The 23145-nt window shown below is 40.8% G+C and overlaps 2 protein-coding genes and 1 long non-coding RNA gene across 4 annotated transcripts in view; 2 read left to right on the top strand and 1 right to left on the bottom strand.

Moving 5' to 3' along the window:
• Positions 1 to 60: 60 nt before the first annotated feature.
• LOC113017691 (uncharacterized) lies at positions 61 to 3276 on the top strand. Its single transcript, XR_013901445.1, has 2 exons — positions 61 to 2184; positions 2580 to 3276. It is a non-coding gene; the product is annotated as an uncharacterized LOC113017691 (long non-coding RNA).
• On the bottom strand, positions 3216 to 9706 carry kbtbd3 (kelch repeat and BTB (POZ) domain containing 3). The gene is made up of 10 exons (XM_026160805.2): positions 9420 to 9706; positions 8879 to 9170; positions 8572 to 8737; positions 7510 to 7692; positions 6877 to 7050; positions 6483 to 6773; positions 6080 to 6322; positions 5692 to 5982; positions 5417 to 5566; positions 3216 to 4312 (listed from the first exon to the last, which is right to left on the bottom strand). Exons 2-10 carry the CDS (start codon positions 9157 to 9159, stop codon positions 4190 to 4192), a joined length of 1902 nt encoding a protein of 633 aa, XP_026016590.2. The 5' UTR covers positions 9160 to 9170; positions 9420 to 9706; the 3' UTR covers positions 3216 to 4189.
• Positions 9707 to 10837: 1131 nt separating this feature from the next.
• Positions 10838 to 23145, top strand: part of fam168a (family with sequence similarity 168 member A) — a 79320-nt gene continuing 67012 nt past the window's right edge. The window contains exon 1 of one of the 2 annotated variants that reach the window (XM_026191728.2): positions 10838 to 11047. The gene's annotated coding sequence lies outside the window, so the exon portion shown is untranslated. The remainder of the gene's footprint in view (positions 11048 to 23145) is intronic. The other variant, XM_026191729.2, reaches the window with a different exon arrangement.

The raw sequence follows: 23145 nt of genomic DNA, 5'->3' as shown, positions 1-23145 counted from the left end.
GTGTGTCTGTGTGTGTGTGTGTGGGGGGGGGGGGGGGGGGGCAGAGGGAGTGTTCGCCCAGGGCTAGGACCGCCACTGTTCACAGCTGCCTTAATTCTTCTTGGCATAGACTCAACGCGGTACTAGAAACATTCCTCAGATATTTTAACCCAGAATGTTATGATAGCGTCAGACAGTTGCTGCAGATTTGTCAGCTGTGCATCCATGTTGGAAATCTACCTGTTCTAATATACCCCAAAGGAACACTCTTGGACTGAGATCTGGTGACTATGTAGGCCATTGGGTACAGTGAATTCAATGTTCAAGAAACCAATTGGAGATGATTTGAGCTTTGTGGCTTGGTGTTTTATCCTGCTGGAAGCAGTCATCAGAAGATGGGAACAGTGTGGCCATAAAGGGATGAACATGGTCAGCACCACTCAAGTAGGCTGTGGTATTTAAGCAATGATCAGTTGGTACTAAGGGGACCAAAGTGTGCCAAGGAAACATCCCCCACAAAATTACACCAACACCACCAGACAGGATGGGTCCGAGCTTTTAAGACGTTTATACTATATTCTGCACCTACTATCAGAATGTCGCAGGAGGAATCATGACTCTTCAGACCAGGCAACACTTTTCCAAATGTCTGTTGTCCAATGTTGGTGAACCTGTTTGTATTGTATCCTCGGTTTTCTGTTCTTAGATGACAGGAGCGGCACATGGTGTGGTCTACTGCTGCTGGAGCCCAGCTGCCTCAAGATTCATCGTGTTGCTGCTCTTCTGCAGACCGTGGCTGCAACGAGTGGTTGTTTGAGTTGCTGTTGCCTTCCCATCAGCTTTAAACAGTCTTCCCATTCTCATCTGACCTCTGACATAAAAGAGAACTAGATAGCTTGCCTTTTCTAGACCGTTCTCTGTAAACCCCAGAGATGTTTGTGTGGCAAAGTCCCAGTAGATCAGCAGTTTCTGACCAGCCAGCCTGGCACCAACAACCATGCCACGTTCTAACTCACTTAAATCACCTTTCTTGCCTTTTCTTATGCTCAGTTTGAACTTCAGCAGGTGTCTGACTATGTTTGCTAGCCTAAGTTAAGCTGCTGCCCTGTGATTGACTGATTCGATATTTGTGTTTACAAGCAGTTGAACAGTTGTAGCTACCACTATGGCTGGTGGGTATAAAGATACGTATCATGCAAACTAATTATAGTTGCTAATTTTTGTTATATTGATATATAATACCAATCCATCCCATTACTATCCAGCCCTGCCTGGCTTTGTCAAGAAAGTAACAGTAAGATAATAACCACAAATCAGCACTGAGTAACAATTTCTTTAATCAGTAGAAAAGATGAGAAATTCAGATTAGGTCCAGGCATAATCAAGGGGTTTAATTTTTTGCTTTGCCCATCCACATGTGTGGATTTTACTAAGAGCATTATGTATCCTCTGTCTCTTCATCCATCAAGGATAAGCAACTTAATGAAGGGTGCAAGCCACTGTGCTTGACACCCCTCTATAATCAGTACCTATTTGAAATTCCACGTAAGTGTGTATACTGACGATACTTTTGGGCCATTACAAATTCTTTGCTTTTAAGTTGAGAAGGGACTCGATCGGTGACTGGTTAACAGAGGCTTCAGTTGGTTTAAAACAAGCATGCCTGGTATTTTACATTTTGAAGAGACTGCTCTTGAGGACAATTCCTCTGATACTGGGCGATATTGTTAGTTTCCTATATCCATTGGATGATATAAGTATTGTGTTTGGAACAACTGTAATCCACCTAGTATCTCCAATAATGTGTTATAAATAACCCTGAGACCCTCCTCTGTTGTGTGTGTGTGTGTGTATGAGAGCGAGAGAAACAGACTCTGTATGGTTATGGGTAGGAAAACTCCAGTGGATGAGATTGTGGAAAATAACACACTCTATTGGTTGTTTAATTGGTGTGTGACATCAGTCGGTGTGTATGTGAACCATGGGCGGTCCACTGAGGTTGGCTACTTTAGGAGCAGGCCGTGCCCCTGGCAACAGCAGAAAACTGGACAACAGCAAGAAACAGATGATACGGGGAGAACTGCTGCAATCGAGACATTTCCAAGAAGAAGATACACTTCTCTTGGAGGGCAAGGCAAGGAGCGGACGATAACATTTGCTTTCTCTTTGTCCTGTTCATAGTGCGATCACAGCCAAGCAATCAAGGTAACAGCGACTGCGACTGGGTCTGGCTTTGTGCTATTGTCCTCAGCAAAGCCTCAGTTTTGCCAGTTTTATCTAAGCTATTAATGGCACATATCAAAACAGCCCAACTTCTAAATGTATAGAACATGTTTAACCTGATTTATTAGTGTATTAGGGTGTATGCTTTGCGTGTGTTTCTGCCCCATGCTAATATGAGGGGATGTTGTTGTCCTTTTCTTTGCTGACCTTTGGTGACTGTAAACAGTAACTCAGCAGAGAAGTCACTGATCCCTCTAACCTGTTGTAACAGGGACTGCATAAACCAGCACAGAGCATGTGCACCATTGTGTATTGCATTTTTGTCTACACTTTAACAACTGAAACGCAGTTTCTTTTTCCTACCTCTGTCTTAAAAGTTTACAGCAACCAACCTCTCCTCGACTGTCTCACCTATCCTCTCCATCCAGCACGCTGCCATGGATCGCTCGGTGCAGGAGCTGTTCCTCAACTTCATGATCGTCTTAATCACTGTGCTGCTGATGTGGTTGCTGGTGAAATCTTACCAGGACTAAAAAATTAAGCAATGAGAGAGGAAACGGACGTGAGGCGGAGGGGATGGAGAGACACGTGCGTCGGGTTATCGGAAGACTTGGCTGCTGGCTAAATTTTATAATACAGTGTTTACACCTATAGCTCTGCTTATTCATGTGAGGTCAACAATAAGTGGTTACTATAGCCGGGACAAACTATGAAGGATAAAATAGTTCAGAATCTGTATTTTTAGTGTTTTTTGTTTAGTTTTTTTGAATAAGGCCATGAATGTGAAATCACAGCATAGTGGTCAGGGTTAATAAATAAGAATAAAATTGTTGAAAACCCAAATGGGATGGCTTGAAAACTCTAAAAAAAAATGCAATGTCACTATAAACAGGAGTGCATACCATAGTCTGTATGTCTAAGTGCCCAACACATTTAACAATGCTGTTGTGTCCAATTTTTCAGTTTTTTTGTCAAAGGAATGAACACGACAAACTCATAAAACAAGACAACACGACTGTTGAAGCATTATGTTTATGATCACTTCTTAACATTAAACAGTCTTTCATTTGTTTAGCTTCTGTTTCTCAGCACAAACTTGCCATGCAGTCATGATTCACACCCACATTTGCTCTTTGCAGGTTTGTTAAACTTTAGTCTATACTATCCTTTTGAAGCTACAGAGTGTTTCTCTATGACTGATAAAGTGCACATGAAAAACTGTTGTGTGCACCCGGAGAGGAGAACCAGAACATGCATGGACACATGGCAATGTAGTAACAGAATAAAGGCAAGCTGATTAAAGTGCATACTGACATGTGCTTTCAAAAGTTGACCTGTTGACTGATTTTCCCCTTTAAAGTAAAAGCAAGAGAGGCTTGCCTCCCAGAGGCTCTCTGTGGCATAATTTGTGTATTCCTGCCAAAAAAAATCAAAATCAAAATCCCCAAATTCAGAAAAATGAAAGAAGTCTGAATTCCTGAACAGAGTCTGTAGCTGCAAGAAGGCTGGTAAGTTTACAGAACATGCTAATTATTTATGTGGATTTTCTATCTGTAACATGCTGTCAAAAAAAATACTCGGATACTAAAATAGAATTCTAAAGGGGTCCTCCATGGGAGGGGCAATAATTAGAGTGACAGCAAAGCTCCTATGATGACAGGAGCTCCGCACATACAATACAAAGATCAAACTTGACCCTAAATAAAAAAATAAATAGACTAGGTTAATGTGTTCACATATACTGATGATCTGTGACAGGAAATGTGGTGTCAGTTGCCTATCTTTGGCTACGATACTCTCTCAAAAGAGAGCTATGTTTCAAGAGTGTCTATTTGCTGGTTAAATACGGGAATAGCATTCTCTCTTGAAGTGTTAGCTGTCCGTCATGCACACAGTTTGGAAAGCCGAGGGAAGCTCATTCACACAGACATCAAACTTTCGCTTGCATGTTTGCTGCGTTGGTGGGCATGTATGTGTTTGCCATCAGTTATGCTGTATCACCCCACGGGTCTCTATATCTGTTGAAGCTGATGAGCTGGCAGTGGAACTCTGTGAGTGCTTTGGGCATGGGTGCCACTTCCTCCCATTGACTCCTCCCACTGTAGTACACCTGCGTAGGTAGTAAGAAAGAAAACAGTAGACAGTTAAATTAGTAAAAACTAAGAGTGCAGGTGTAGTCAGAAATTCACTCATCATAGGCATGAATATCATGGTAATTTGTGGTTTCAAATGATTTCTCTGAATTGTGCTTTTTCCAGACTGGAATGATTGTACACTATATACATATTAACTTTTTTTTTTTTTTTTTTTTTTTTTTAAGAAAATTTGGTTGCAGAACTTTAAATTTGTTTTTGTATTTTCTCCAATCCCTACAGGGTCAAAAGTATCCATACAGTTTTACTACCAGTGGTACTGGTATAGTGCAATAAGTAAAATGAAATGGAATAATGAAGGAGGAGGAAGACCTTCAAATTATTCAACATCACCTAAAATTAACAGCTAGCTGAGCTGAAACTTAAACACAATCAGTTTTTCCAACAGGACAATGATCCCAAACACATCAAAACTAGTTTTCGAATGGATAAAACAGGCTAACATTAAGCTTCCGGAATTACCTTCCCAAATCCCCAACTTCAACCCTATTGAAAATTTGTGGGTGATGCTGAAAAACCAGGTCTATGCCAAGAATCCAAGCAATTTAAATAAACTCTACTATTTCTGCAGAGAAGGCTGCTCAAATACCTGGAATTGTACCAGAAGCTTGTTGATGGCTACCAAAAGTGTCTGCAGCTTGCAAAAGTACATTTAACCAAATATTAGGATTATATTAGGATGTGTGCATGTAAATCCGTTGGGCATCTTTCTTTGCCTTTAGACAATAATTCTGATGGCAAAAGAACCAAACGGGACAGGCGGGGGGGAAAAAAGGATGCGTGTATGTATTTGAGCCTGTATGCATGCCTTTGACCCTGAGTGGATTGCAAAAAAATTCCCAAATAAATTCGAATTTCAAGTTTGAATTTAAAGTCATTAAAAACGTATGATTTACAATCATCCCGCTCTGGGGAAAAAAAGAGTTCAAAGAAATCACTAAAAGCCCAAAATCATCATGACATCCATGCCCATAAAGAGTCTGTAAACTTCTGTCTGGGTCTGGGTTAAAGGTAAAGGTTATTCAGTTCCTAGCAATATAAATGTGAGTTTTCTATCCTACCTGAACCTCATCAGTGATTTCATCAGGTGAATAGTCTCCGCCCAGAATGTAGATTCTGTCCCTCATGCCCACTGCTCCGGCATTGAACCCAGCGCATTCAAATGATCCTTCACCCTTCCAGACGCAGGTCTCTGGGCAAAAACTGTAGACCTGAAAAGAAAAAAAGGGACACTTTTACACAAGCTCAGTGTATTTTACCACAGAATTAAGCTTCAGAATCTTTTTAAGGCTCTCTGGCTGCAATGGCATGACTGATAAACTAAATCGTTGCTCACTTTGTATGTAGATAAGTCACAGAGGTGCAGTGTTTTATTAATTGACACAGCCTTGACCAGTGTAGCGTGGAAGAACTGGCCAAACTCTGCCACCAGGCGGCTCCACTGGTCCTGCAGGGCGTCATAGCAGAAGAAGCAGTCGAGTGAGGGGTTAAAGGAGTCTGTGATCTCCACCTCTGACCCCAGCGTATAGATTACACTGCCACAAGCACTGGCCTCAGGGTAGAAGATAGCAGTGGGAAGTGGACTGACAGAGCGCCAGGTTTGAGCCAAAGGGTTATAATACTCCACCTAAAATCCAACACCGCACATGAATTAGATCAACACTGTTGGCCATGACTGATTCCATGACCTACTAATGGAAGCATATCCCAACCAACACTGTTACCTCCAGCAGACTGGGAGCCCCCCCTCTGGATCCCTTGGTCCGTCCTCCAATGACATACACTCGATCCAGGCACGTTACAGCTGTGTGCATGGTTCTGGGCTTAAGCATGGCAGGTGCAGGTGTGCAGGTTAAGGTCACGGGACAGAAGCACCAAACCTCATCAGTGGCATCATGGAAAGGTTCAGCCACGTGGAGGCGTATCGCCCGGCAGCAATTTCCCTGGCAACCACCTGTGACAAACATCTTCAATCCAGTAGATAGCAGAAAAGATGGTGATCAAAATCTTTAGTCAACAAGGACAAAGAGTAAGAAAAGATGATGCCTTTTTCTAGTAAACAGCACCATATAACTATAAAGAATATTCACAAATTGACATTATTTCATTTGATGCTGTAAACCTTACCTTCTCAGCATAGCTGGTAAGGTAAGATCCTGGTGGATCTGGCATCATAGTTGTCCCCTCTTCTTGCCCTGTGCCCAGCTCTTTCCACTGGTCTGTTTCCAGACAGTAGCAGAAGGTGTGCCGGATCTCTCCATTTTCCTCTGTCTTGTGGATGTAGATATAACTCTGCGTGGTGGAAGGCCTGGCATCAGTGAGCAGGCCATTGTGCTTTGTCTGTCTGCTCTGGGCTTCTGACTCAAGGGCGAGACAGGACTCATCGTTGCAGAGGAGAGGGTCAGAATCACACAGAGACTAAGAGAGAATGTAAGAGTCAACACAGGAAAGGTGATGCGATCACAAATCCACAAACTGCAAAAAGTCTTTAAACCCAGTACAGGTAAAGGTTCGGTTGTACCTTTAGTGAAGGTGCAGGAAGATGGTGCAGCCGGGTCAGAGACAGCAATCCCGGCATCAGCTTCTGTCTTCCTGGGAGATCATGGCGAATCCATCCAAGGAGCGACACCACCACTGCCTCCTCACTGGGCACGTTTAGAGCATCTGACCTGAGGCACAACTCCAAGACATTAACCTGAAAAGAGTTACTTTTTTTTAATGTGATGTATTTGTCAGCTTAAAAACATGAAACAAAAAGATGTTTTGTTACTGATATAGAAGCAGATTTAATGAAATATATTGTGTATACAATGTTTTTTACATGTTGCAGAGGAACCATTAGCTTAACTATTGGGCTTATTAATGATAACAATACATACATAAAACAATAAGAGTTGCATATTATTTTTGCTTTAATGGATTTCAGAACTGTTATAACAATGAACCAAAATATCTCAATAATAATATGAAAAATCCCACCAAATATGCAAGAAATCCAACATCATTGGTGCTTTGAGCCTTAACTAGTTCTTAAGTCAGACATAATGAAGTGTTTAGCAACTGGATATAGAGAATAAATTACAACAGAGACTCTGATCAGCCTCCAGCCTTTCTCTGCATAGATGCAATGTTTAGGTGCAAGATTGGGTTTCACCTGCATATCCAGGAAGTCCTGCGTTTTGGAGAGTTCAAAGAAGTTCTGGACCACAAACTCATTGGCACTTTGCAGGAGAGAGGCTGAGCCGTATCCCTCAGCCAGAGACAAGAGAGACAGACAGTTATAAAGATCCATGGTTCCTATCAGGAAGTCGCTGCATGCTTTGGACAGGACAGACACCTGAAGGCACAACAGCAAGAGCAGGGAAATTTTCATGTTAAAATGACATTTGGCAACAAGAAGATAAGTGCCTAGCTGACTGTCACAACTATAGATTTTTTCATTTTAAGTGTTCGGTCTTTAACTCTTTACCCCTTTAAAGCCTAATAGGAGTAAGACTTGAAGCTCCTTCTGAACTGAACTATTTCTGTTATATTTCATACCTGCTTGAAGAACAAAATGCATCAAGGTTTGCAGCAGAGGTCAGTGAGAATGGTCTCTGCCTAGCCTCAGAAAAAACCTGAAACTATTCTAATGATCATCCAACCAAATCTTTATTGATAAATACCGAGGTGTCGAAACTTGTCTTTCAAGGGTACAGGGGAGGTCATCAAGTGTCATCTTTATGGGGGAAAGAGGTAACAAGGCATTCCAGACATCCTTCTCCTGAGGCAAACTGTTCAGTTTTCTCCAGTAGGATCCCGAGGTGTTCCCAAGCCAAGTGACAAATATAATTTCTCCAGCAGGTTCTGGGTCTACCCTGAGGTCTCTTCCCAGTGGGAAGCTTGGTTAGGAGGCATCCTAACCACATGCTCAAACCATTTCAACTCTTTTTGAAACGCAGGAGCAGCGGCTCCACTCAGAGATCCCTCCAGATGTCTGAACTCGTTGCCCTATCTGTAATGCTGAGCACAGCCACCGTGCAGAGGAAGCTCATTTTGGCCGCTTGTATTCATGATCTTACTCTTTCAGTGATTACTCAGCTCTCTCTTGACCCCGACAGTCTGGTACAATAACTATTAATAATAAGATTATTGATTTACTGCAGTATCCCAGGAAGTCATGGCAAAATGAACATGTTTAAGGGTAAGAAGGAAGATGAAGCAGTTGCATTTCTACCTGCAGAAAAGAGGCGAGCTGAAACAACATGTCTACGTTGCCATCAGTGATGAGCGCCTCCCCAGAGTAGGCAAAGTCCAGGAAAGAAGCCACCGCTGCTGGACACTGATTACCCAGCGTTACTGAACCATCATCACGCTCTCGCATATCCACCTCAAACATGGCCCTAAACCCAAGACACATGTGTTTAGATAGATAGATAGATAGATAGATAGATAGATAGATAGATAGATAGATAGATAGATAGATAGATAGATAGATAGATAGATAGATAGATAGATAGATAGATAGATAGATAGATAGATACCTGAAAAAATCACTACATGCTGCAAGAACACAGCGATGACAGGGAAAGCTGCGTTCCTGCACCTTAATGGTGAAGTCAAACAGCAAGCCTCTCTCCCTGAGCGATCTGAGCACGCCCAGGAGCTGCAGTCCATGGGACTCAGACACCCGCAGCATTGTCCGGCGCTCTGAGACCCCGTTGCATTGTGGAGCACTGCCAGGTTTACTGCTGGGTGGGCTGTTGCTGCTGCAGGGGTTGTGGGTGTTGGTCAAACACAAGGACAAGTCATGATTTTCATCCATTACGCCAGAATCTGAAAAAAGAAGAAAAAAAAGAATAGAAAAATGATGCAATTTATAGTAATGGAGTGAGTCTGTGAGAGACACACGCACACACAGAGGGAATAAGAGATACAAGAATGCAACAAACTAATTTACATGAACAGATCTGTAACACACAGTCCAGTCCTCCTCTACCATTAAGACATGCAGTAGTATCATTGTGTCTGACACTGAGTGTCTGACACGATTACTGCATTCAAGATAAGCACATTAGATATTACCTGAGGTGATGTCTGGACGTTAAAAGTCAAAAATATATGAGTATAAAATGCGTGAAATATGCAGCTAGTTAGTCTGAGGCAGGACAAGTAATACTCAAGACAGTGTCAGCACCTCGGAGAGCTCTCATGCTATTCTAGTTTCCGGAAGCCTGAAATCACGCGAGATTTCAGTCCGCTTTTTGTTTGTTTTTTTGCGTTTAATCGTCTTCTTCCTGTCATCTTGTTTACTGAATTTGCGATTTTCCCTAAAAAGAATAATGCCCGTGTCTCCTTTATATCCCCCTCATTTATTTTCGTTGTACTCTTTATTTATTGCAGAAAAAGGCGCAATGGCCGCTGGGAACTGTAGTTCTCCCCTATTGGTCGGTTATTTCTGGCGAGTGTTCTGGTCAACCTTTCTATTTGCTTTAGTTACAAGTTTAGAACAGTTAACGTTCAGCAGTTATACAGGTTAGCTTGCTTAGTTAACCATGGGTGCTTTCTCTGTTGCAAATGAAAACATATCTCAAACATATCAAGTAATTTTGAGTCACACGGAAAATTCCTATGGGCAGAACTTTACTCCTGTGTGCTTCTCATTGACACTATGTTGATGCAGTAATATTTCTTACCACTGGGTGACGCTGCCGTGCTGCGGAGAAATGATTATGGGGATGCATAGGACAACAGCCATTGAATCTGAATTAGAACGTGAACTTAAAGCGGTGCTGCAGTATCGTGTTGTTCTGGGAATCTATCCTACTTCACAAACCATCCTAACCGTTGTTTCTGCGCAAACGCTGCGCATGCGCGTAACACAACCCCCAAATTTACATCATTTTTTAACCCATTGTGAATATTTCTTATGGTTAGGGTTAGGGTCAAATTATAATGCAGGTTGGACGCTTTGCCAAAGTAGGACGGTTTCTCAAAACACCGTCTCACCACCACAGTGACACAAAAACACACTCTTGAAAACGCCTGAAAAACATGATTACAGAATAAGAGCTTTTGTAGACACAATTCAATTCTTCTTCTTCTTCTTCTTCTTCTTCTTCTTCTTCTTATTATTATTATTATTATTATTATTATGCTATTACTACATAAAACGTGGGCTCAATCATGGATAAAATGCAAATATACAGAAAAGCAAAAAAAGGGAAAAAACTGTCATTATACTCTATATGCTTTATCCTCCTTCATCTTAATACAACAGACCATCCTATAAAAGTCAGAGACCGTCCCATTGTTGTGAAACTGGAGTGAAATCAGTGTAAACGGGCAGCACATACTAACGCCATTTACTGATTTCAGTTTTTACGAGACTGCACTGAATCGGTGTACATATTATCGGGCTATTATCAGAGCCTCTCCAGTTTATATTATTGGTGGGTCTGGCCCCCCTCCTCTGTCTCTTGCATCCCTGCATCCCTCCCTCTCTCCCCTCCCGGCAGTGCATCCCCATCCCCCACACTGTGGCCGTCTCTCCGGGTGAAAGCTGTCTTCCCATCGCCACTGGCCCGACAAAACGCTGCTGTAGCAGAGCCACTCCGCACCGACCCGAGGCAGCACACTCACACGGGAGAGAGCACGTACACATTCGGGGAATCTTTCCTTTTTTCCCTTCCGTGATCGACCGAGTAGCTTTGGTAAGTCTTTTATGCTTTTTATCACAAAGAGGAGAAATGTCTGTGTGTTTTCTTGATGCTTGTTCGGGGTTTTTTTCCTATCTTTTTTTCCCCTCCGTATCCCTTTAATTGTCCTCCGTGGTGGCTACAGTGGGGAACTAGCGGGCTAAGCTAAAGCGGCTAGCTTAAACAGCGGACTTAAAGTGATACTATTTGAAGCATGTGTCAGGTTTTTTGTTGTTTTGTTTTTTCACTTTATTTGTCGTCCGCCAGGTAGTAGTGTTAGCAGCTGTTTTCCCAGTGCGTTGCGGGTCTGACCTGCTGCGAGTGGTTTTCATTGTCATTGCTAATTTTGCCCCGGCTAACTTGCTAATTAGCGTTTTTTTTTTAAAATGGGGCAGCGTGTGCCGAGAGATGCAGGGATGCTACGACGGGTTAGCGACTGGCTTTTCAGGCTAGCACGCAAGCTAAGCTAACGTTAGTAATATGTGACCCGTGCAGATTCCTGCACGGAGTGTTTCGGAATGGATGGATCGCCATGCTAACGCTGGCTAATCTAGTGATAATTGGCAAGATGGCATCTCGGAGTGGTTATCTAGAAATCGGTGGATTTTTCAAAATGGTGTCTTAAGCTTGTTTGAGTGTGACCATTTTTGTCCAACCATCGCTGTTTTGGCTTTGCTTGCTATCTCTGGTATGCAGTGCACTGCCAGTGCATGCCACACTCTGACTGATATATCTACATATTAACCACTGATGTGAGGGTAAATACAAACGCCTCAAGGCTACAGCAGCCACTATGGAGAAAATGACTGTTTCTGGAGTTAAATTTGTTAAGAGTTTGGCGCTGAATTTAGGGGAAGGAGACGAATGAGAGAAGTGGGAAAGGTCAAAATGGGTAGAAAAGGTTTACTCTGCATGTGCAAATGTTTGCACACTGGATTAAAGTGGCTAACTATGTCAGTGCCCATCAACTCCTGCCTGGGTTCATAACAAATGTATACTTTATCTGAATGTCACTTGCACAGCAGCTAAGTCCTGGTGTACAGATATCCACTGCAACTAATGCTCGTTGTCATTATTTATTCATCTCAATTTGATTTAAATCTAATTGCTTTTCGTCGTATACAGTATAGGAAATCAGTGAACATGCCAGTTCCAAGTGCAGTGCTCAGGGTAACATATGCAAGCTGGATCATTTATTTATGCCTAATGCAACGAGCAGTGGCAGAAGTTAAAAAAGGCACTTTTTAAAAAACTTGATACTACAAGATGTGTGTTTAAATGGTGCATATCAGATAGGATTATTCCAAATGTTACAGGTAATTATTTATTTATTTACCCTCCTGTTTTTGACTAGTCTTATCAGTGAAATGAATCCTTTTTGCCATCATCTCTTTTTCCCTTTTTTGTAGGCGGTGGGTGGGGGATTACTTGCTTTAGTCACTGACTACTAATCCCATTTAATTCAAGAAGCCTTATCTGTCTAAAGGGATTTGTGAGATGCTACTGTTGTTGGCTTCACCAGAGCATTACTGTGTAAGCAAACTATGTACATTTAAAATAATAGTCTACGATCGAGACTGGAAGATGCACACTGCTCTGTGGATGATAGACATTCAGTGATTCTAATAGGTGATACTTTCGTCCTGTTTGTAATTATGACATCTAGAAATGCTTTCCTTTGTGATTGGGGCGGGGGGGGGACTGAAGACCCTAAATCTTATTAATATACAAACAAGGAAGTCTTTTTTAAAGGCTGACTTTATTTTTGTGACTCTAGATAAATCAAAAGGCATCCACTAGAACTGCATCCACCAGATGAAAGTATATTAACTTAAAGGTCAGTGGTTCGCTTTAGGAGCTCTACTCAGAAAATACTACGTTTGTGGTTTTGTTTTTTCCTACTGGATGAGATCTAGTGTTGTTCCTATATGCTAAAGTTGATTCATCTGTCTACTTCGCTTGAGGAAGACGGTGGATGTCGTATGGCTTTTGGCATGTGTGGGGTGCAGGCTCATGTATATGAATGGCAGGCTGTACAATGCAGCCATAAAACCGTCAGACTGTTGAAAGCGGGAGTCACTTAATGTTACGACAGACAGCGGTTCTGTAACAGAGCTTTCCAGCACTTCATTCCCGTGTGGTTTGAACCACTTAGTGATTTGCTCATCACAGATCGGCGAATGAAGCACCGACAGACGGCAGCTTCCAGAGTCACCTTCATTTCCTGTGCCTCGTCCAGCTCCCGGTCCCTCAACTTCAACCTCCAGTAATGCTACTGTTCTTTTAGAGGTTAGCAGATGTAAACATTTCAATGGTTGGACCATCTTAGAAGAAATCAATGGTTAATAGTAATAATAAGGTTGCTGTACATAAAGATTCATTCAACTGCATTTTGGGGACTCTGAATATTTCTCTTGTATAGGAATCAATCAAGAGGGGTTATTTATTTTTTCAGTTGTTCATTTGGATAAAATCAACATTAGAAAAATATAATAAATGTGTCCCAGTATTTTGCCAAACAGTCTAAAATCAAAAGATGTTTCACTGTATTATTAACCAAAGATGGCAGCAACACACACTGAGAAAAAGGGAGCTTTTGAACTTTTCCCTGAAAAGTAACATTGGTTATTACAGCATTATCAGACAAATTGGCCAACATTTTATTCCTGATTAACTATCAGTTGAAGCGATTAAGCAGCACTTAAAATAGACGTGCAAACCATTCGTAGGTCATACCTTCATGAAATCCACATGAAATGGTGATTAAGCACTGAAAATATTTTTTTGTTTTATTAAGTAAGGCCTTAATTAGACCACAGAGAAGATTTGTGGATGTAGTGAAGGAGGATATACAGATGGCTGGTGTGACAGAAGAGGATATTAAAGGGAGGGTGAAATGGAGGCAGATGATCCGCTGTGGCGACCCGTAAAGGGAGCAGCCAAAAGAAGAAGTAATGCTTTATTTAATTTAAAATTGTATTTTTCTACGTGTTGGTTTGAGATGACATTTAGCGCACCTGTACCATCGTGCTTCATAGTAATAAATTGGGAAACATTTCTCACCTTGCTGCCTGCGTGCATATTACAGTTTTGTTCTACATCAATATATTGTGGATTAAAGGGCAGATATGTTGTTGTCATTCTCCATCCCCCTTTATGAAGGCATGCTGGTGATTGTTGTAGTGCTATATCTGCTTTCATCTTAATCGGTTCAATAAATAATATATTCTAGATGTATACTGAAATGCTACATCCACAGTTCTGTTGTAGGATTATTAAAGTGTAGTGGTTATCCCCCGCTTTGGGAGTGAAAGGAGAGTCAGATCCCTGGAAGGGTTGTGTCAGGAAGGACGTCTGGCCTGAAAGCCTGTGCTAAATCAAATATGTGGATCCATCCTCTGTGGTGACCTCTTACCAGGAAGGGAACAGCTGAGAGAAGCTTGCCGTGTTAGATCCGTGACATTGCAGTGGCCTTTTCCCTATAAGTGAGAGGTGGTCGAGAAAAAAAGGCATTTTACAACAACACATTCTTTTGTTTTTGAGGTAGTTGCAACATATTGAAAGGCACTGACTGTTTTAATTTTACTAAAACAGACACACCATCTCATGATACATTTGTGCATTGCAGCTGATTCACTTAAATAGTATTCAGTAATCAACTCCATAAATGTCTGTAAGAGATGTAGGCGTACTTTCCCAGTAGTTACTTGGTCCACTGATCTCGCTACAAGGCCTCTCAGCACCACTTGAATGACTCATTCTTCAGCTCTTATTCAGTTATTAACTGAAAATAAGGTTCTTAGATGTCCACTATTTAAAAAAAAAAAAAAAAAAAAAAAAAGGAAAAAAAAGTGTTTTTATTTTAGAAAATGTATAGAGGTCTTACAGAAGTACATTGTTTGATGTTTTCATAAATGAACTAGTGGGATGATAGGAGGATAAGACAACAAAGTGCTCTTATTTTCCCTGTACACAGATTCACACTGTGTAGCATCAGTCTACCACAATGGTTCAGTCAGATTGTCGTCTCTCTTTGACAATTAAATTTTGATGTAAGTGTATGCATGCATGCATACAAACTGCGGCAGGTGAGAGATGTCAGAGGGAATAAAGCATCAGGATAAAAGGTTGGACACAGATCCCTGGAGGCAAAGTTGTAATGCATTCAGCTGTCAGTCGTATTGTGTGTACACATGCACAAATGGACATTCACATGCGTCTGTGCTGCGGGCTGGCTATTCATTAGTGATACCTACAGTTATTAGAAATTCTTTTTATGCTATTCTACTGTAGCAGCTTTTGAATTTAACCTATACAAAGAGTAGCTGTTTTATTATTAACATCTGACTGAAACTTAAGCACAGCCATACAACAGTTGTACAAAAAATCTTAACATTGTGGATGTGATAATGTTGCGTTTTTGTTGACTCTACTTTAAAGAGGCGTTGATTCAAATAAATGAGAATTTGGGTAGTTTGCAATATTTTTTTTTAATTGTTTTATCCACCCCTTTGTGTCAGCGAGACTTCGTAGTGCAGAGCTATTGTTGTAAGCCTCATTAGTTTTAGCTGAATCTATAGGGACAACATTTGATCTTTATTACTGAAATACAGTAGATGTCTTATAGTGACTGCTGAGAGTTTTTTGTGGTGTCAGTAGCCATTGTTGCACTGCATCACACTGCAGAACTGTAACAGAGTGGGTGTTATGAGCAGTCCGAAAGGAAAAAATATTGTATGAGGTGAAGTGAGGACATTTCTCTGGCTTTAAGTTGAGTGTATCTGGATCTTGACACTCTGTCAGGATACATGTGCTCCTGCTGCACATTGGTTTCTCGTATAATTATATTGGATTGGGACACACAGTGTTTTTGAATGACCCCACAAACTCTGTGGGTATGTACTCCTGTAAACAAGGGCTAGACTGCACTTGGGCCACTTCTTAAATAGGTAAAGACAGATAGAAAAAAAAATGTAAAGCATAAAATTCATTATGGTTGATTGATTTTTAAAGTGGATTTTGTTTTACAGTCATCTTTCTGTGCACAGTGGCTCACTGTCACAGTGTCAGGGCTTTTCTGGGACACTTAATAAGATCAAATCCAAAGTTATTGCTGCACTGGCCATTCAAGTGCTTCCCCTAAATGATGTCAGACCACATAAATGTAATAAATATTGATTACTTAAGCTATGCGCACTAGTTTTAGACCACCACCAGGACAACTGTCTCTAAAACAAACAGAAAATACATGTTGATGGTAGATGGTAAATGGACTGGTTCTTACATAGTGCTTTTCTACTCCACTACAGCACTCAAAATGCTTTATAAAACACATCTCATTCACACTAATTCATACAAGCCCCTTTTCTATGCTTTTTCTACCTAAGTGCTTTCTGTTTAACATTCACATACATTCACACTCCAGCGCATGCATCGAAGAGTTCAGTATATTGCCCAAGGATACTGTGGAATGCAGACTCAAGGATCTAAAACCACCAGTCTTCCGATTAGTAGCTCCTGAGCTAAAGCCGCGATGATTATGATATAGTGTAGGTTTGGGTTTTGGCTGCTTACACACACAGCAGATATTGAGTGACAAGAGCACTGGTGCGAATGGACAGCACTCTTGAAACAATTCTATCTCAGCTAGGACTGGGCGATATATCGAGTTTTTAAATATATGAGATGTGACAATATCGTTTATATCGATATAGTCTATGTCACGTAGAGGTGGGCGATATAAACGATATACGATAGAAACAATATAAATTTGGCCAACGATAGAGACAGTCATAGCAAATGACTGGATGAATAATCTCAGTTGTTCTCCTGACTGAAGTTTGGCCCGTGTATAGCATCCTGCTATGCGATTGCATTTGTCCCTAACCACCAGAATCCCTCACGTTAACTTTTATCGAGTTGGCGTTCATCCTCCAGCTTCATTGTGCTAATGTTATGCTAACATAGCTGTGTCGCTAGCAATCACGTAGCACAACATTATATACCAGGTAGTCCAACTTCAGTAACCCTGCAAACGCCACTGCTGTTTAGTTTTCTGTCTTCGTTTATGTTGGAAGTGGTAGCAGAGCTGTACGTTTTAATTAGTTTCAAAAATCTCTCAGTCAGAACATGCTATGTCATGTTTAGGTGGAAACTAGCGAGCTAACTTCCTGTTAACTTGTAACTCCGTTAAATTTAATAAATTCTGTTTTCATGGATGCATGGATGTTAAACTTAATTGTTACACTTGGTAAAGCAGCAACGCTGATGATTTTATTAAAGATGAAAGAATTTAGACCGTTTTTAACTCTGTGTTCGTTTGACTTTGGGACCTGAAGGGACGGAGTTTTGGACCCAGATTACTCCACGAAGCTTCTCACTACGGCAGCCATAATGCTCTGACAATCCATCAAGCTGTGCGGCTTACCAAAGTTGTACTAAAACATTTTTAACAGATTTTTGCACACCCCAATCGGTTCGAGGTCAGTAAGCACAACCAGAATTCATACATAAAGCACACTCTCGATTTTTGAGAAAATTAAAGGATTTTAAGTGTGCCTTTTAGTGTGGAAAATACGTTACACAGAAGAAAATAATATATCGCGATATAATTTGAAGCATGTGCGGTAACGATATATGTCGCGATATATTATATGGATTTTAGGTCATATCGCCCAGCCCTAATGTCACATTATAATTGTACTTGTGGAACCGCAAGTTTGCCTCTCTTTCGTCCACTTTTGTCTCTATGCTGCGTTACTCTGCCTCCCTCTCCCCCATCGCTTCACTTGCAGGCAACGACAAGATGGACACGGCAGCTATCAAAGAGGAGCTGGTCAGTAAAAGAAAACATTTGGAGATTACTATTTTAGTGCTGCAACGTTACACTTGTTAAACTGACGTTTATGCCATAACTGTATTAACGCGGCAAATCTCCGTTAACAAGTTACCGCGGATTGCCCCGTGCGTGGGCGTCAATGCGTTAGCGGTTACCTCGTTAACGCCGTGCATCTAGCATTACTAGTATTTTCACAATTTACAACAGCACCATAAAGGGCAAAATGAAGCGTGTGTGAAACTGTGTGCTGTCTCCCAGCCTCCTGCCCCGAAACAAACTACCTTACAAAACTCGTATACCGTATTTTTCGGACTATAACCTTACACTAAAATCCTTTCATTTTCACAAAAATCGACAGTATGCCTTATGTATGAGTTCTGGTTGTGCTTACTGACCGCAAACCGATTTTATGTGGTACACAGCGCTCAGCAATCTGTCAAAAATGCTGTCGTACGACTTTGGTAAGCTACGAAGCCGCACCGCTTGATAGATTGTTGGAGCATTACAGCTACTGTAGTCAGGAGCCCCGCGGAGTAATGCATACTGTGCTTCAACGTAGTATTACCGTATTGTGTGTATAAGGACCACAAATGGCACCTGTAAGAGACATGGTTACGAAGCAGACTCAAAGCTGTCAGTCACGCAGTAGAACTTGGGAACAGAGCAGCTGCGAAATCTGTCTGTGTTTGTTATTATGCTCAACGTCTTTTAGTTTACATTTTGACTGCACAATTGTGAGCTTTTTGTTATGCACAAAAACAGCATTGTTTTATTTTATTTATGGAGAATTATTATTTAATAAATGCTGATAATTTATTTCCGAGTAATTTTTTCATGTACATCTGCTCTATGTTAATAAAAGTGCCTGTGTGACATCTGGGACACAGCTTTGACTAAGAACTCTCTTTTCGTTCCTACTTTATGGCTTTAAAAAATATCGAGATATATATCATATATCACCATCCAGCTAAAGAATATCGAGATATGAATTTTAGGCCATATCGCCCAGCCCTAGTCTCAGCTAAGTGTGGCAAATTTCCCACCAGCCTTCAGTGTGTACTTGTTAACCAGGACAATGAGCAATGCTACTAATAATCCTTTTCCACTCTTACCCACTCTTTGGTGTTTGGTACTTTTTTAGTACCCAATTGGCTGGGGTTCCAAGCAATCTGAGGTGATCCAAAATGTGACGCTGAAAGACTGCATGCCACTGCCTTCACGAAAATCACATCTGCCATTTTTGAATTCCAGCAATGAGGGAAATGGCTACACAAAAAACCACAGTGGTGCCTGAGTCTAGAAAAAAGCCACACACTGAGCAACAGATGTACCGTCGCCTCAATGTCATCCTTTTTTCGGTGTTCAAATGGTGTCACAGGACTCCCAACCATGCTGCTATTACAACCCTACACACATTAGGTGGTACACGACTATAATGGAAAAGGACTGAAAGGTACAGTAGAGTCAGGTACTAGTGGAAAAGGGCTACATGAAACATTGGTCTTTAGTAGCGTATAGAGCTATACCAATAAATTTACTAGTCTTTATGAGCTTCTTGCAAGTGTATTGATATCTATATGTTAAGGTTGGGAAATTTGCTTCATAGTCCAGTTATCCCATTCCTATCATATTATGACTCATGGCAGAGGAGCCAACCATTATGGTGTCATTATCCACCCTATGTAACTGTGTGTGGCCTAAATATACACACACTTACACAAAATAACAAAACGAAAATAAAATATGTGGTGAGTCAAAGAGAAACGGGAACATGAACAAAGGGAGGTTGTTTCAGAATTCCAGAATTAAGAAATGTTTTTGCACATTGACATAAAACACGGACTGATTTGGCCAACTTCAGTTAGTGAAATTAAGCGGTTGGATGTCAGCTGAACTTAGACTTTTATTTCTAAGTGTGTGTGTGAGAGAGAGAGAAATAGAGAGAAACGGTTAGGTGGACGAGATAGAGGTATAGCCGTTAGCTCTGACCATCATTGATCTTAATTGGCCATCTACACAAGCTGATTGATAATAAGAGTAGAGAAATGCCAACTAGGTTTGAAGTAATACAGTAACTGCATAGTTTGAAATAAAATGTCCCACTGTGTTTTTATAGTGACAAAGACTTGACTTATCTACTTTCTTTTTTGAAAACTGACAAGATAAACAGAACTTTAATCTTTGGCTGTGTTAAAGGGGTTACTATCATGTTAGCTAGTGTGCTGTTTTTAAAACATTGTTTTACACTCATGGTTCTTTGCACAGTGCCTCAGTGTCAGGGGCTTTTTGGGATACTGGAAAAAATGCTCCAGTGTACCTTCGGATTGGCCAACTATAGTATTGCAGTTATCAATGTGCCCAATATCAATAGTTTTAGAATTATTTCTTTAAAAATATGTATTTGCTGAGGGGTAATACTGATCGGCCTCAGAAATCCAGGAAGATTTAATTCACCCACTTCGCAATAATGTGAATAAATAGAGGATATCATGCTGTGCTGTAGATGATTGTCTTGCAGTGTTTTGCGATTCAATGTATCGTGATACTGTCATTATCGTGGGCAACAAATTGTGATAGTATTTGCTTGTGAATTACTGTGATTCCCACCCACAGTGTCATTGCATTTGAAGACGACGAAATGTTAAAAGTTTCGCGTCAGTTTTGTTCTTTCTATATTAACTGCAATATAATGGTGGTGTTCTTTTGTTTTCTTTCCCTCCACCCATATTTGTCAAGTCCCACCTTCATTGCAGGCAATAATGCCTGTCTGCTGTTAATACTGCCTCTGAGAATTGATTGTTTACCTTGGGTTTAACCACCAAGTCCTGGCTCATAAAGCTGTATGGTCTAGTATGTATGAGTTTTTGTGTTTGTGTGTGTATATACCTTTGTGTGATCAAATTATTCAGAATATAAATTCAATGGCAATCACATTTTGATATATTTAACATTGCTTATTGTAAAAGCTGTATTTTACACTAAAGTTTTAAATTCCATATTTTATTTTGCAGGATGGATTTATGTACTATCTGCAAGTAAAATGTTTCATGCTATCAATGAACACTCTATTTACAAAGCCTGAAGGTGTAAGTGTGCACCCTGACAAAAACATCTCCCTATTAAACTGACAAAGAGATGCTCTGTTAACCACATCTATTGTGGTACACAACCAAAGGTGCTGATAGATAACTGGCAGTATAGGCAGGTAACCAAGCTGCTGTGAGTGCTGGTGCTGGGTTAAGAAAGAAAAGCTCTGAAGTCAGGGCTGTAACATAAGAAAACATGCGTTAACATGCTTGTTTGTTCTTGATAGTGCCGTAGTGACTTGTCAGCAGATTAGAGGTGTGACCGGCTATAACAGCATCTGGTTATAAGCTTTAAGGTTATGCCAGCACTTTCTTTCTGATAAACAGTTTGATACCACTCTTGTATCACATGGGAGTTTATTTTGCAGTTGCCTGGGTTAGACGATGTTAGACCCACTTCTAAGAATGTTTCAGTAAAAGCTGCTAACAGAAGCTAACAACATCAAGTTCAGTTCAGCTTCAGTAACACAATTATCAGTTAAAAATGGTAAATGGCCTGTATTTGTATAGCGCTTTACTTAGTGTAAATGTGCTTCAATAACTCATCGATTCATATCAGACTTGCATATCAGTCTCCTCAAGAGTAAATAGACATAGGCACTAGGGCTGGGCGATATGACCCAAAATTCGTATCTCGATATTTTTTAGCTGGGTGGCGATATAAGATATATATCTCGATATTTATTTTTTTTAAAGCCATGAAGTAAGAACAAAAAGAGAGTTCTTAGTCAAAGCTGTGTCCCAGATGTCACACAGGCACTTTTATTAACATAGAGCAGATGTACATAAAATTTACTCAAAAATAAATTATGAGCATTTATTAAATAATAATGCTCCATAAATAAAAGAAAACAATGTTGTTTTTGTGCATAACACAATTGTGCAGTCAAAATGTAAACTAAAAGACGCTGAGCATAGTAACACAGACAGATTTCACAGCTGCTCTGTTCCCAACTTCTACTGCGTGACTGACAGCCTGGAGTTTGAAATCCGCTTCGTAACCACGTCTCTTAACAGGTGCCATTTATGGTCCTTATACACAGTAGGGTAATATTACGTTGAAGCACAGTACGTATCACTCCGCGAGGCTCAGCCGTAATGCTCCGACAATCCATCAAGCGGTGCAGCTCCGTAGCTTACCAAAGTCGTACTAAAACATTTTTTGACAGATTGCTGAGCGCCGTGTTCCACATAAAATCGGTTCGCGGCCATCAAGCACAACCAGAATTCATACATAAGGCGCGCTGTCAACTTTTGAGAAAATGAAAGGATTTTAGTCCATGCAGCACCTCTGGGCTGCATGGCGTTAGCGTGGTTAGCTAGCTAACACGTTGACGCCATCCAGCCCCACGCACGGGGCGATGCGCAGTAACTCGTTAACGGAGATTTGCCGTGTCCATCTTGTCGCTTCCTGCAGGCGAAGCGATGGGGGAGGAAGGGGAGTTGTGTTCAGTGAAGGCGAGGCCGAGTAACATTGCATAAAGACGAAAGTAGACGAAAGAGAGGCAAACTTGCGGCTCCACAAGTATAATTATAACGTAACATAGACTATATCGATATAAAGGATATTGTCACATCTTATATCTCGTATAAAAATATATCGATATTTTTTAAAAACTCGATATATCGCCCAGCTCTAATAGGCACACCACATATGGCTTTTTGACAGCAGAGTTAAACAGCAGACCAACAGGCTAGATATCCTACAGATAAATGCTGTCCAGACCATTTGAGGTGACTCGAGATTAAGCATTTTTTTTAAAGTCTGAACATATGTAACTGACACATAACAACTGTGGTGCAAAACGTTTTTTTTGTTTGTTTTTTTTTTTATAAATAGACCTTAGTAGATACTTACCAGCTGCAGGTACAGGTTAGTATTTGGTAGAAAATATTAAGGTTATTGCAGGTGTGCAACAGTCACTTTTAGGCCTGCACAATAAATTGAAAATTTATTGTCATTGCGATATCAGCCTGTGTGATGGGCCCATCGCAAAAGATGGCGTAAACTGCGATAATTGGGTACCTTAAAATGTTTACACACGTGCTTTAAAGAATTTACCAATAAAAGAAACCACTTTACCCATTTGATCAGTCGTATAGAGCCCTTCACGGCATTAACCAATCACATGGATTAGAGGTGGGGAGCTGTAATGGCTGAGAGTGAGACACATGACGAGAACGCTACT

The sequence above is a fragment of the Astatotilapia calliptera genome, chromosome 14 (assembly GCF_964374335.1).
Source record: "Astatotilapia calliptera chromosome 14, fAstCal68.1, whole genome shotgun sequence".
Lineage (NCBI taxonomy): Eukaryota > Metazoa > Chordata > Actinopteri > Cichliformes > Cichlidae > Astatotilapia > Astatotilapia calliptera.
The sequence above is the reverse complement of the archived record's forward strand: the minus strand, read 5'-3'. Positions and strand labels throughout refer to the sequence as shown.

Excerpts from the sequence above, each read along its gene's own strand:
- kbtbd3 (XM_026160805.2), bottom strand. The coding sequence starts at position 9,159 with ATGGATGAAAATCATGACTTGTCCTTGTGTTTGACCAACACCCACAAC. Across the intron at positions 8,738-8,878 it reads GCATGTAGTGATTTTTTCAG|GGCCATGTTTGAGGTGGATA; the intron begins GTATCTATCTAT and ends TCTTGGGTTTAG. Across the intron at positions 5,983-6,079 it reads GGGCTCCCAGTCTGCTGGAG|GTGGAGTATTATAACCCTTT; the intron begins GTAACAGTGTTG and ends GTTGGATTTTAG.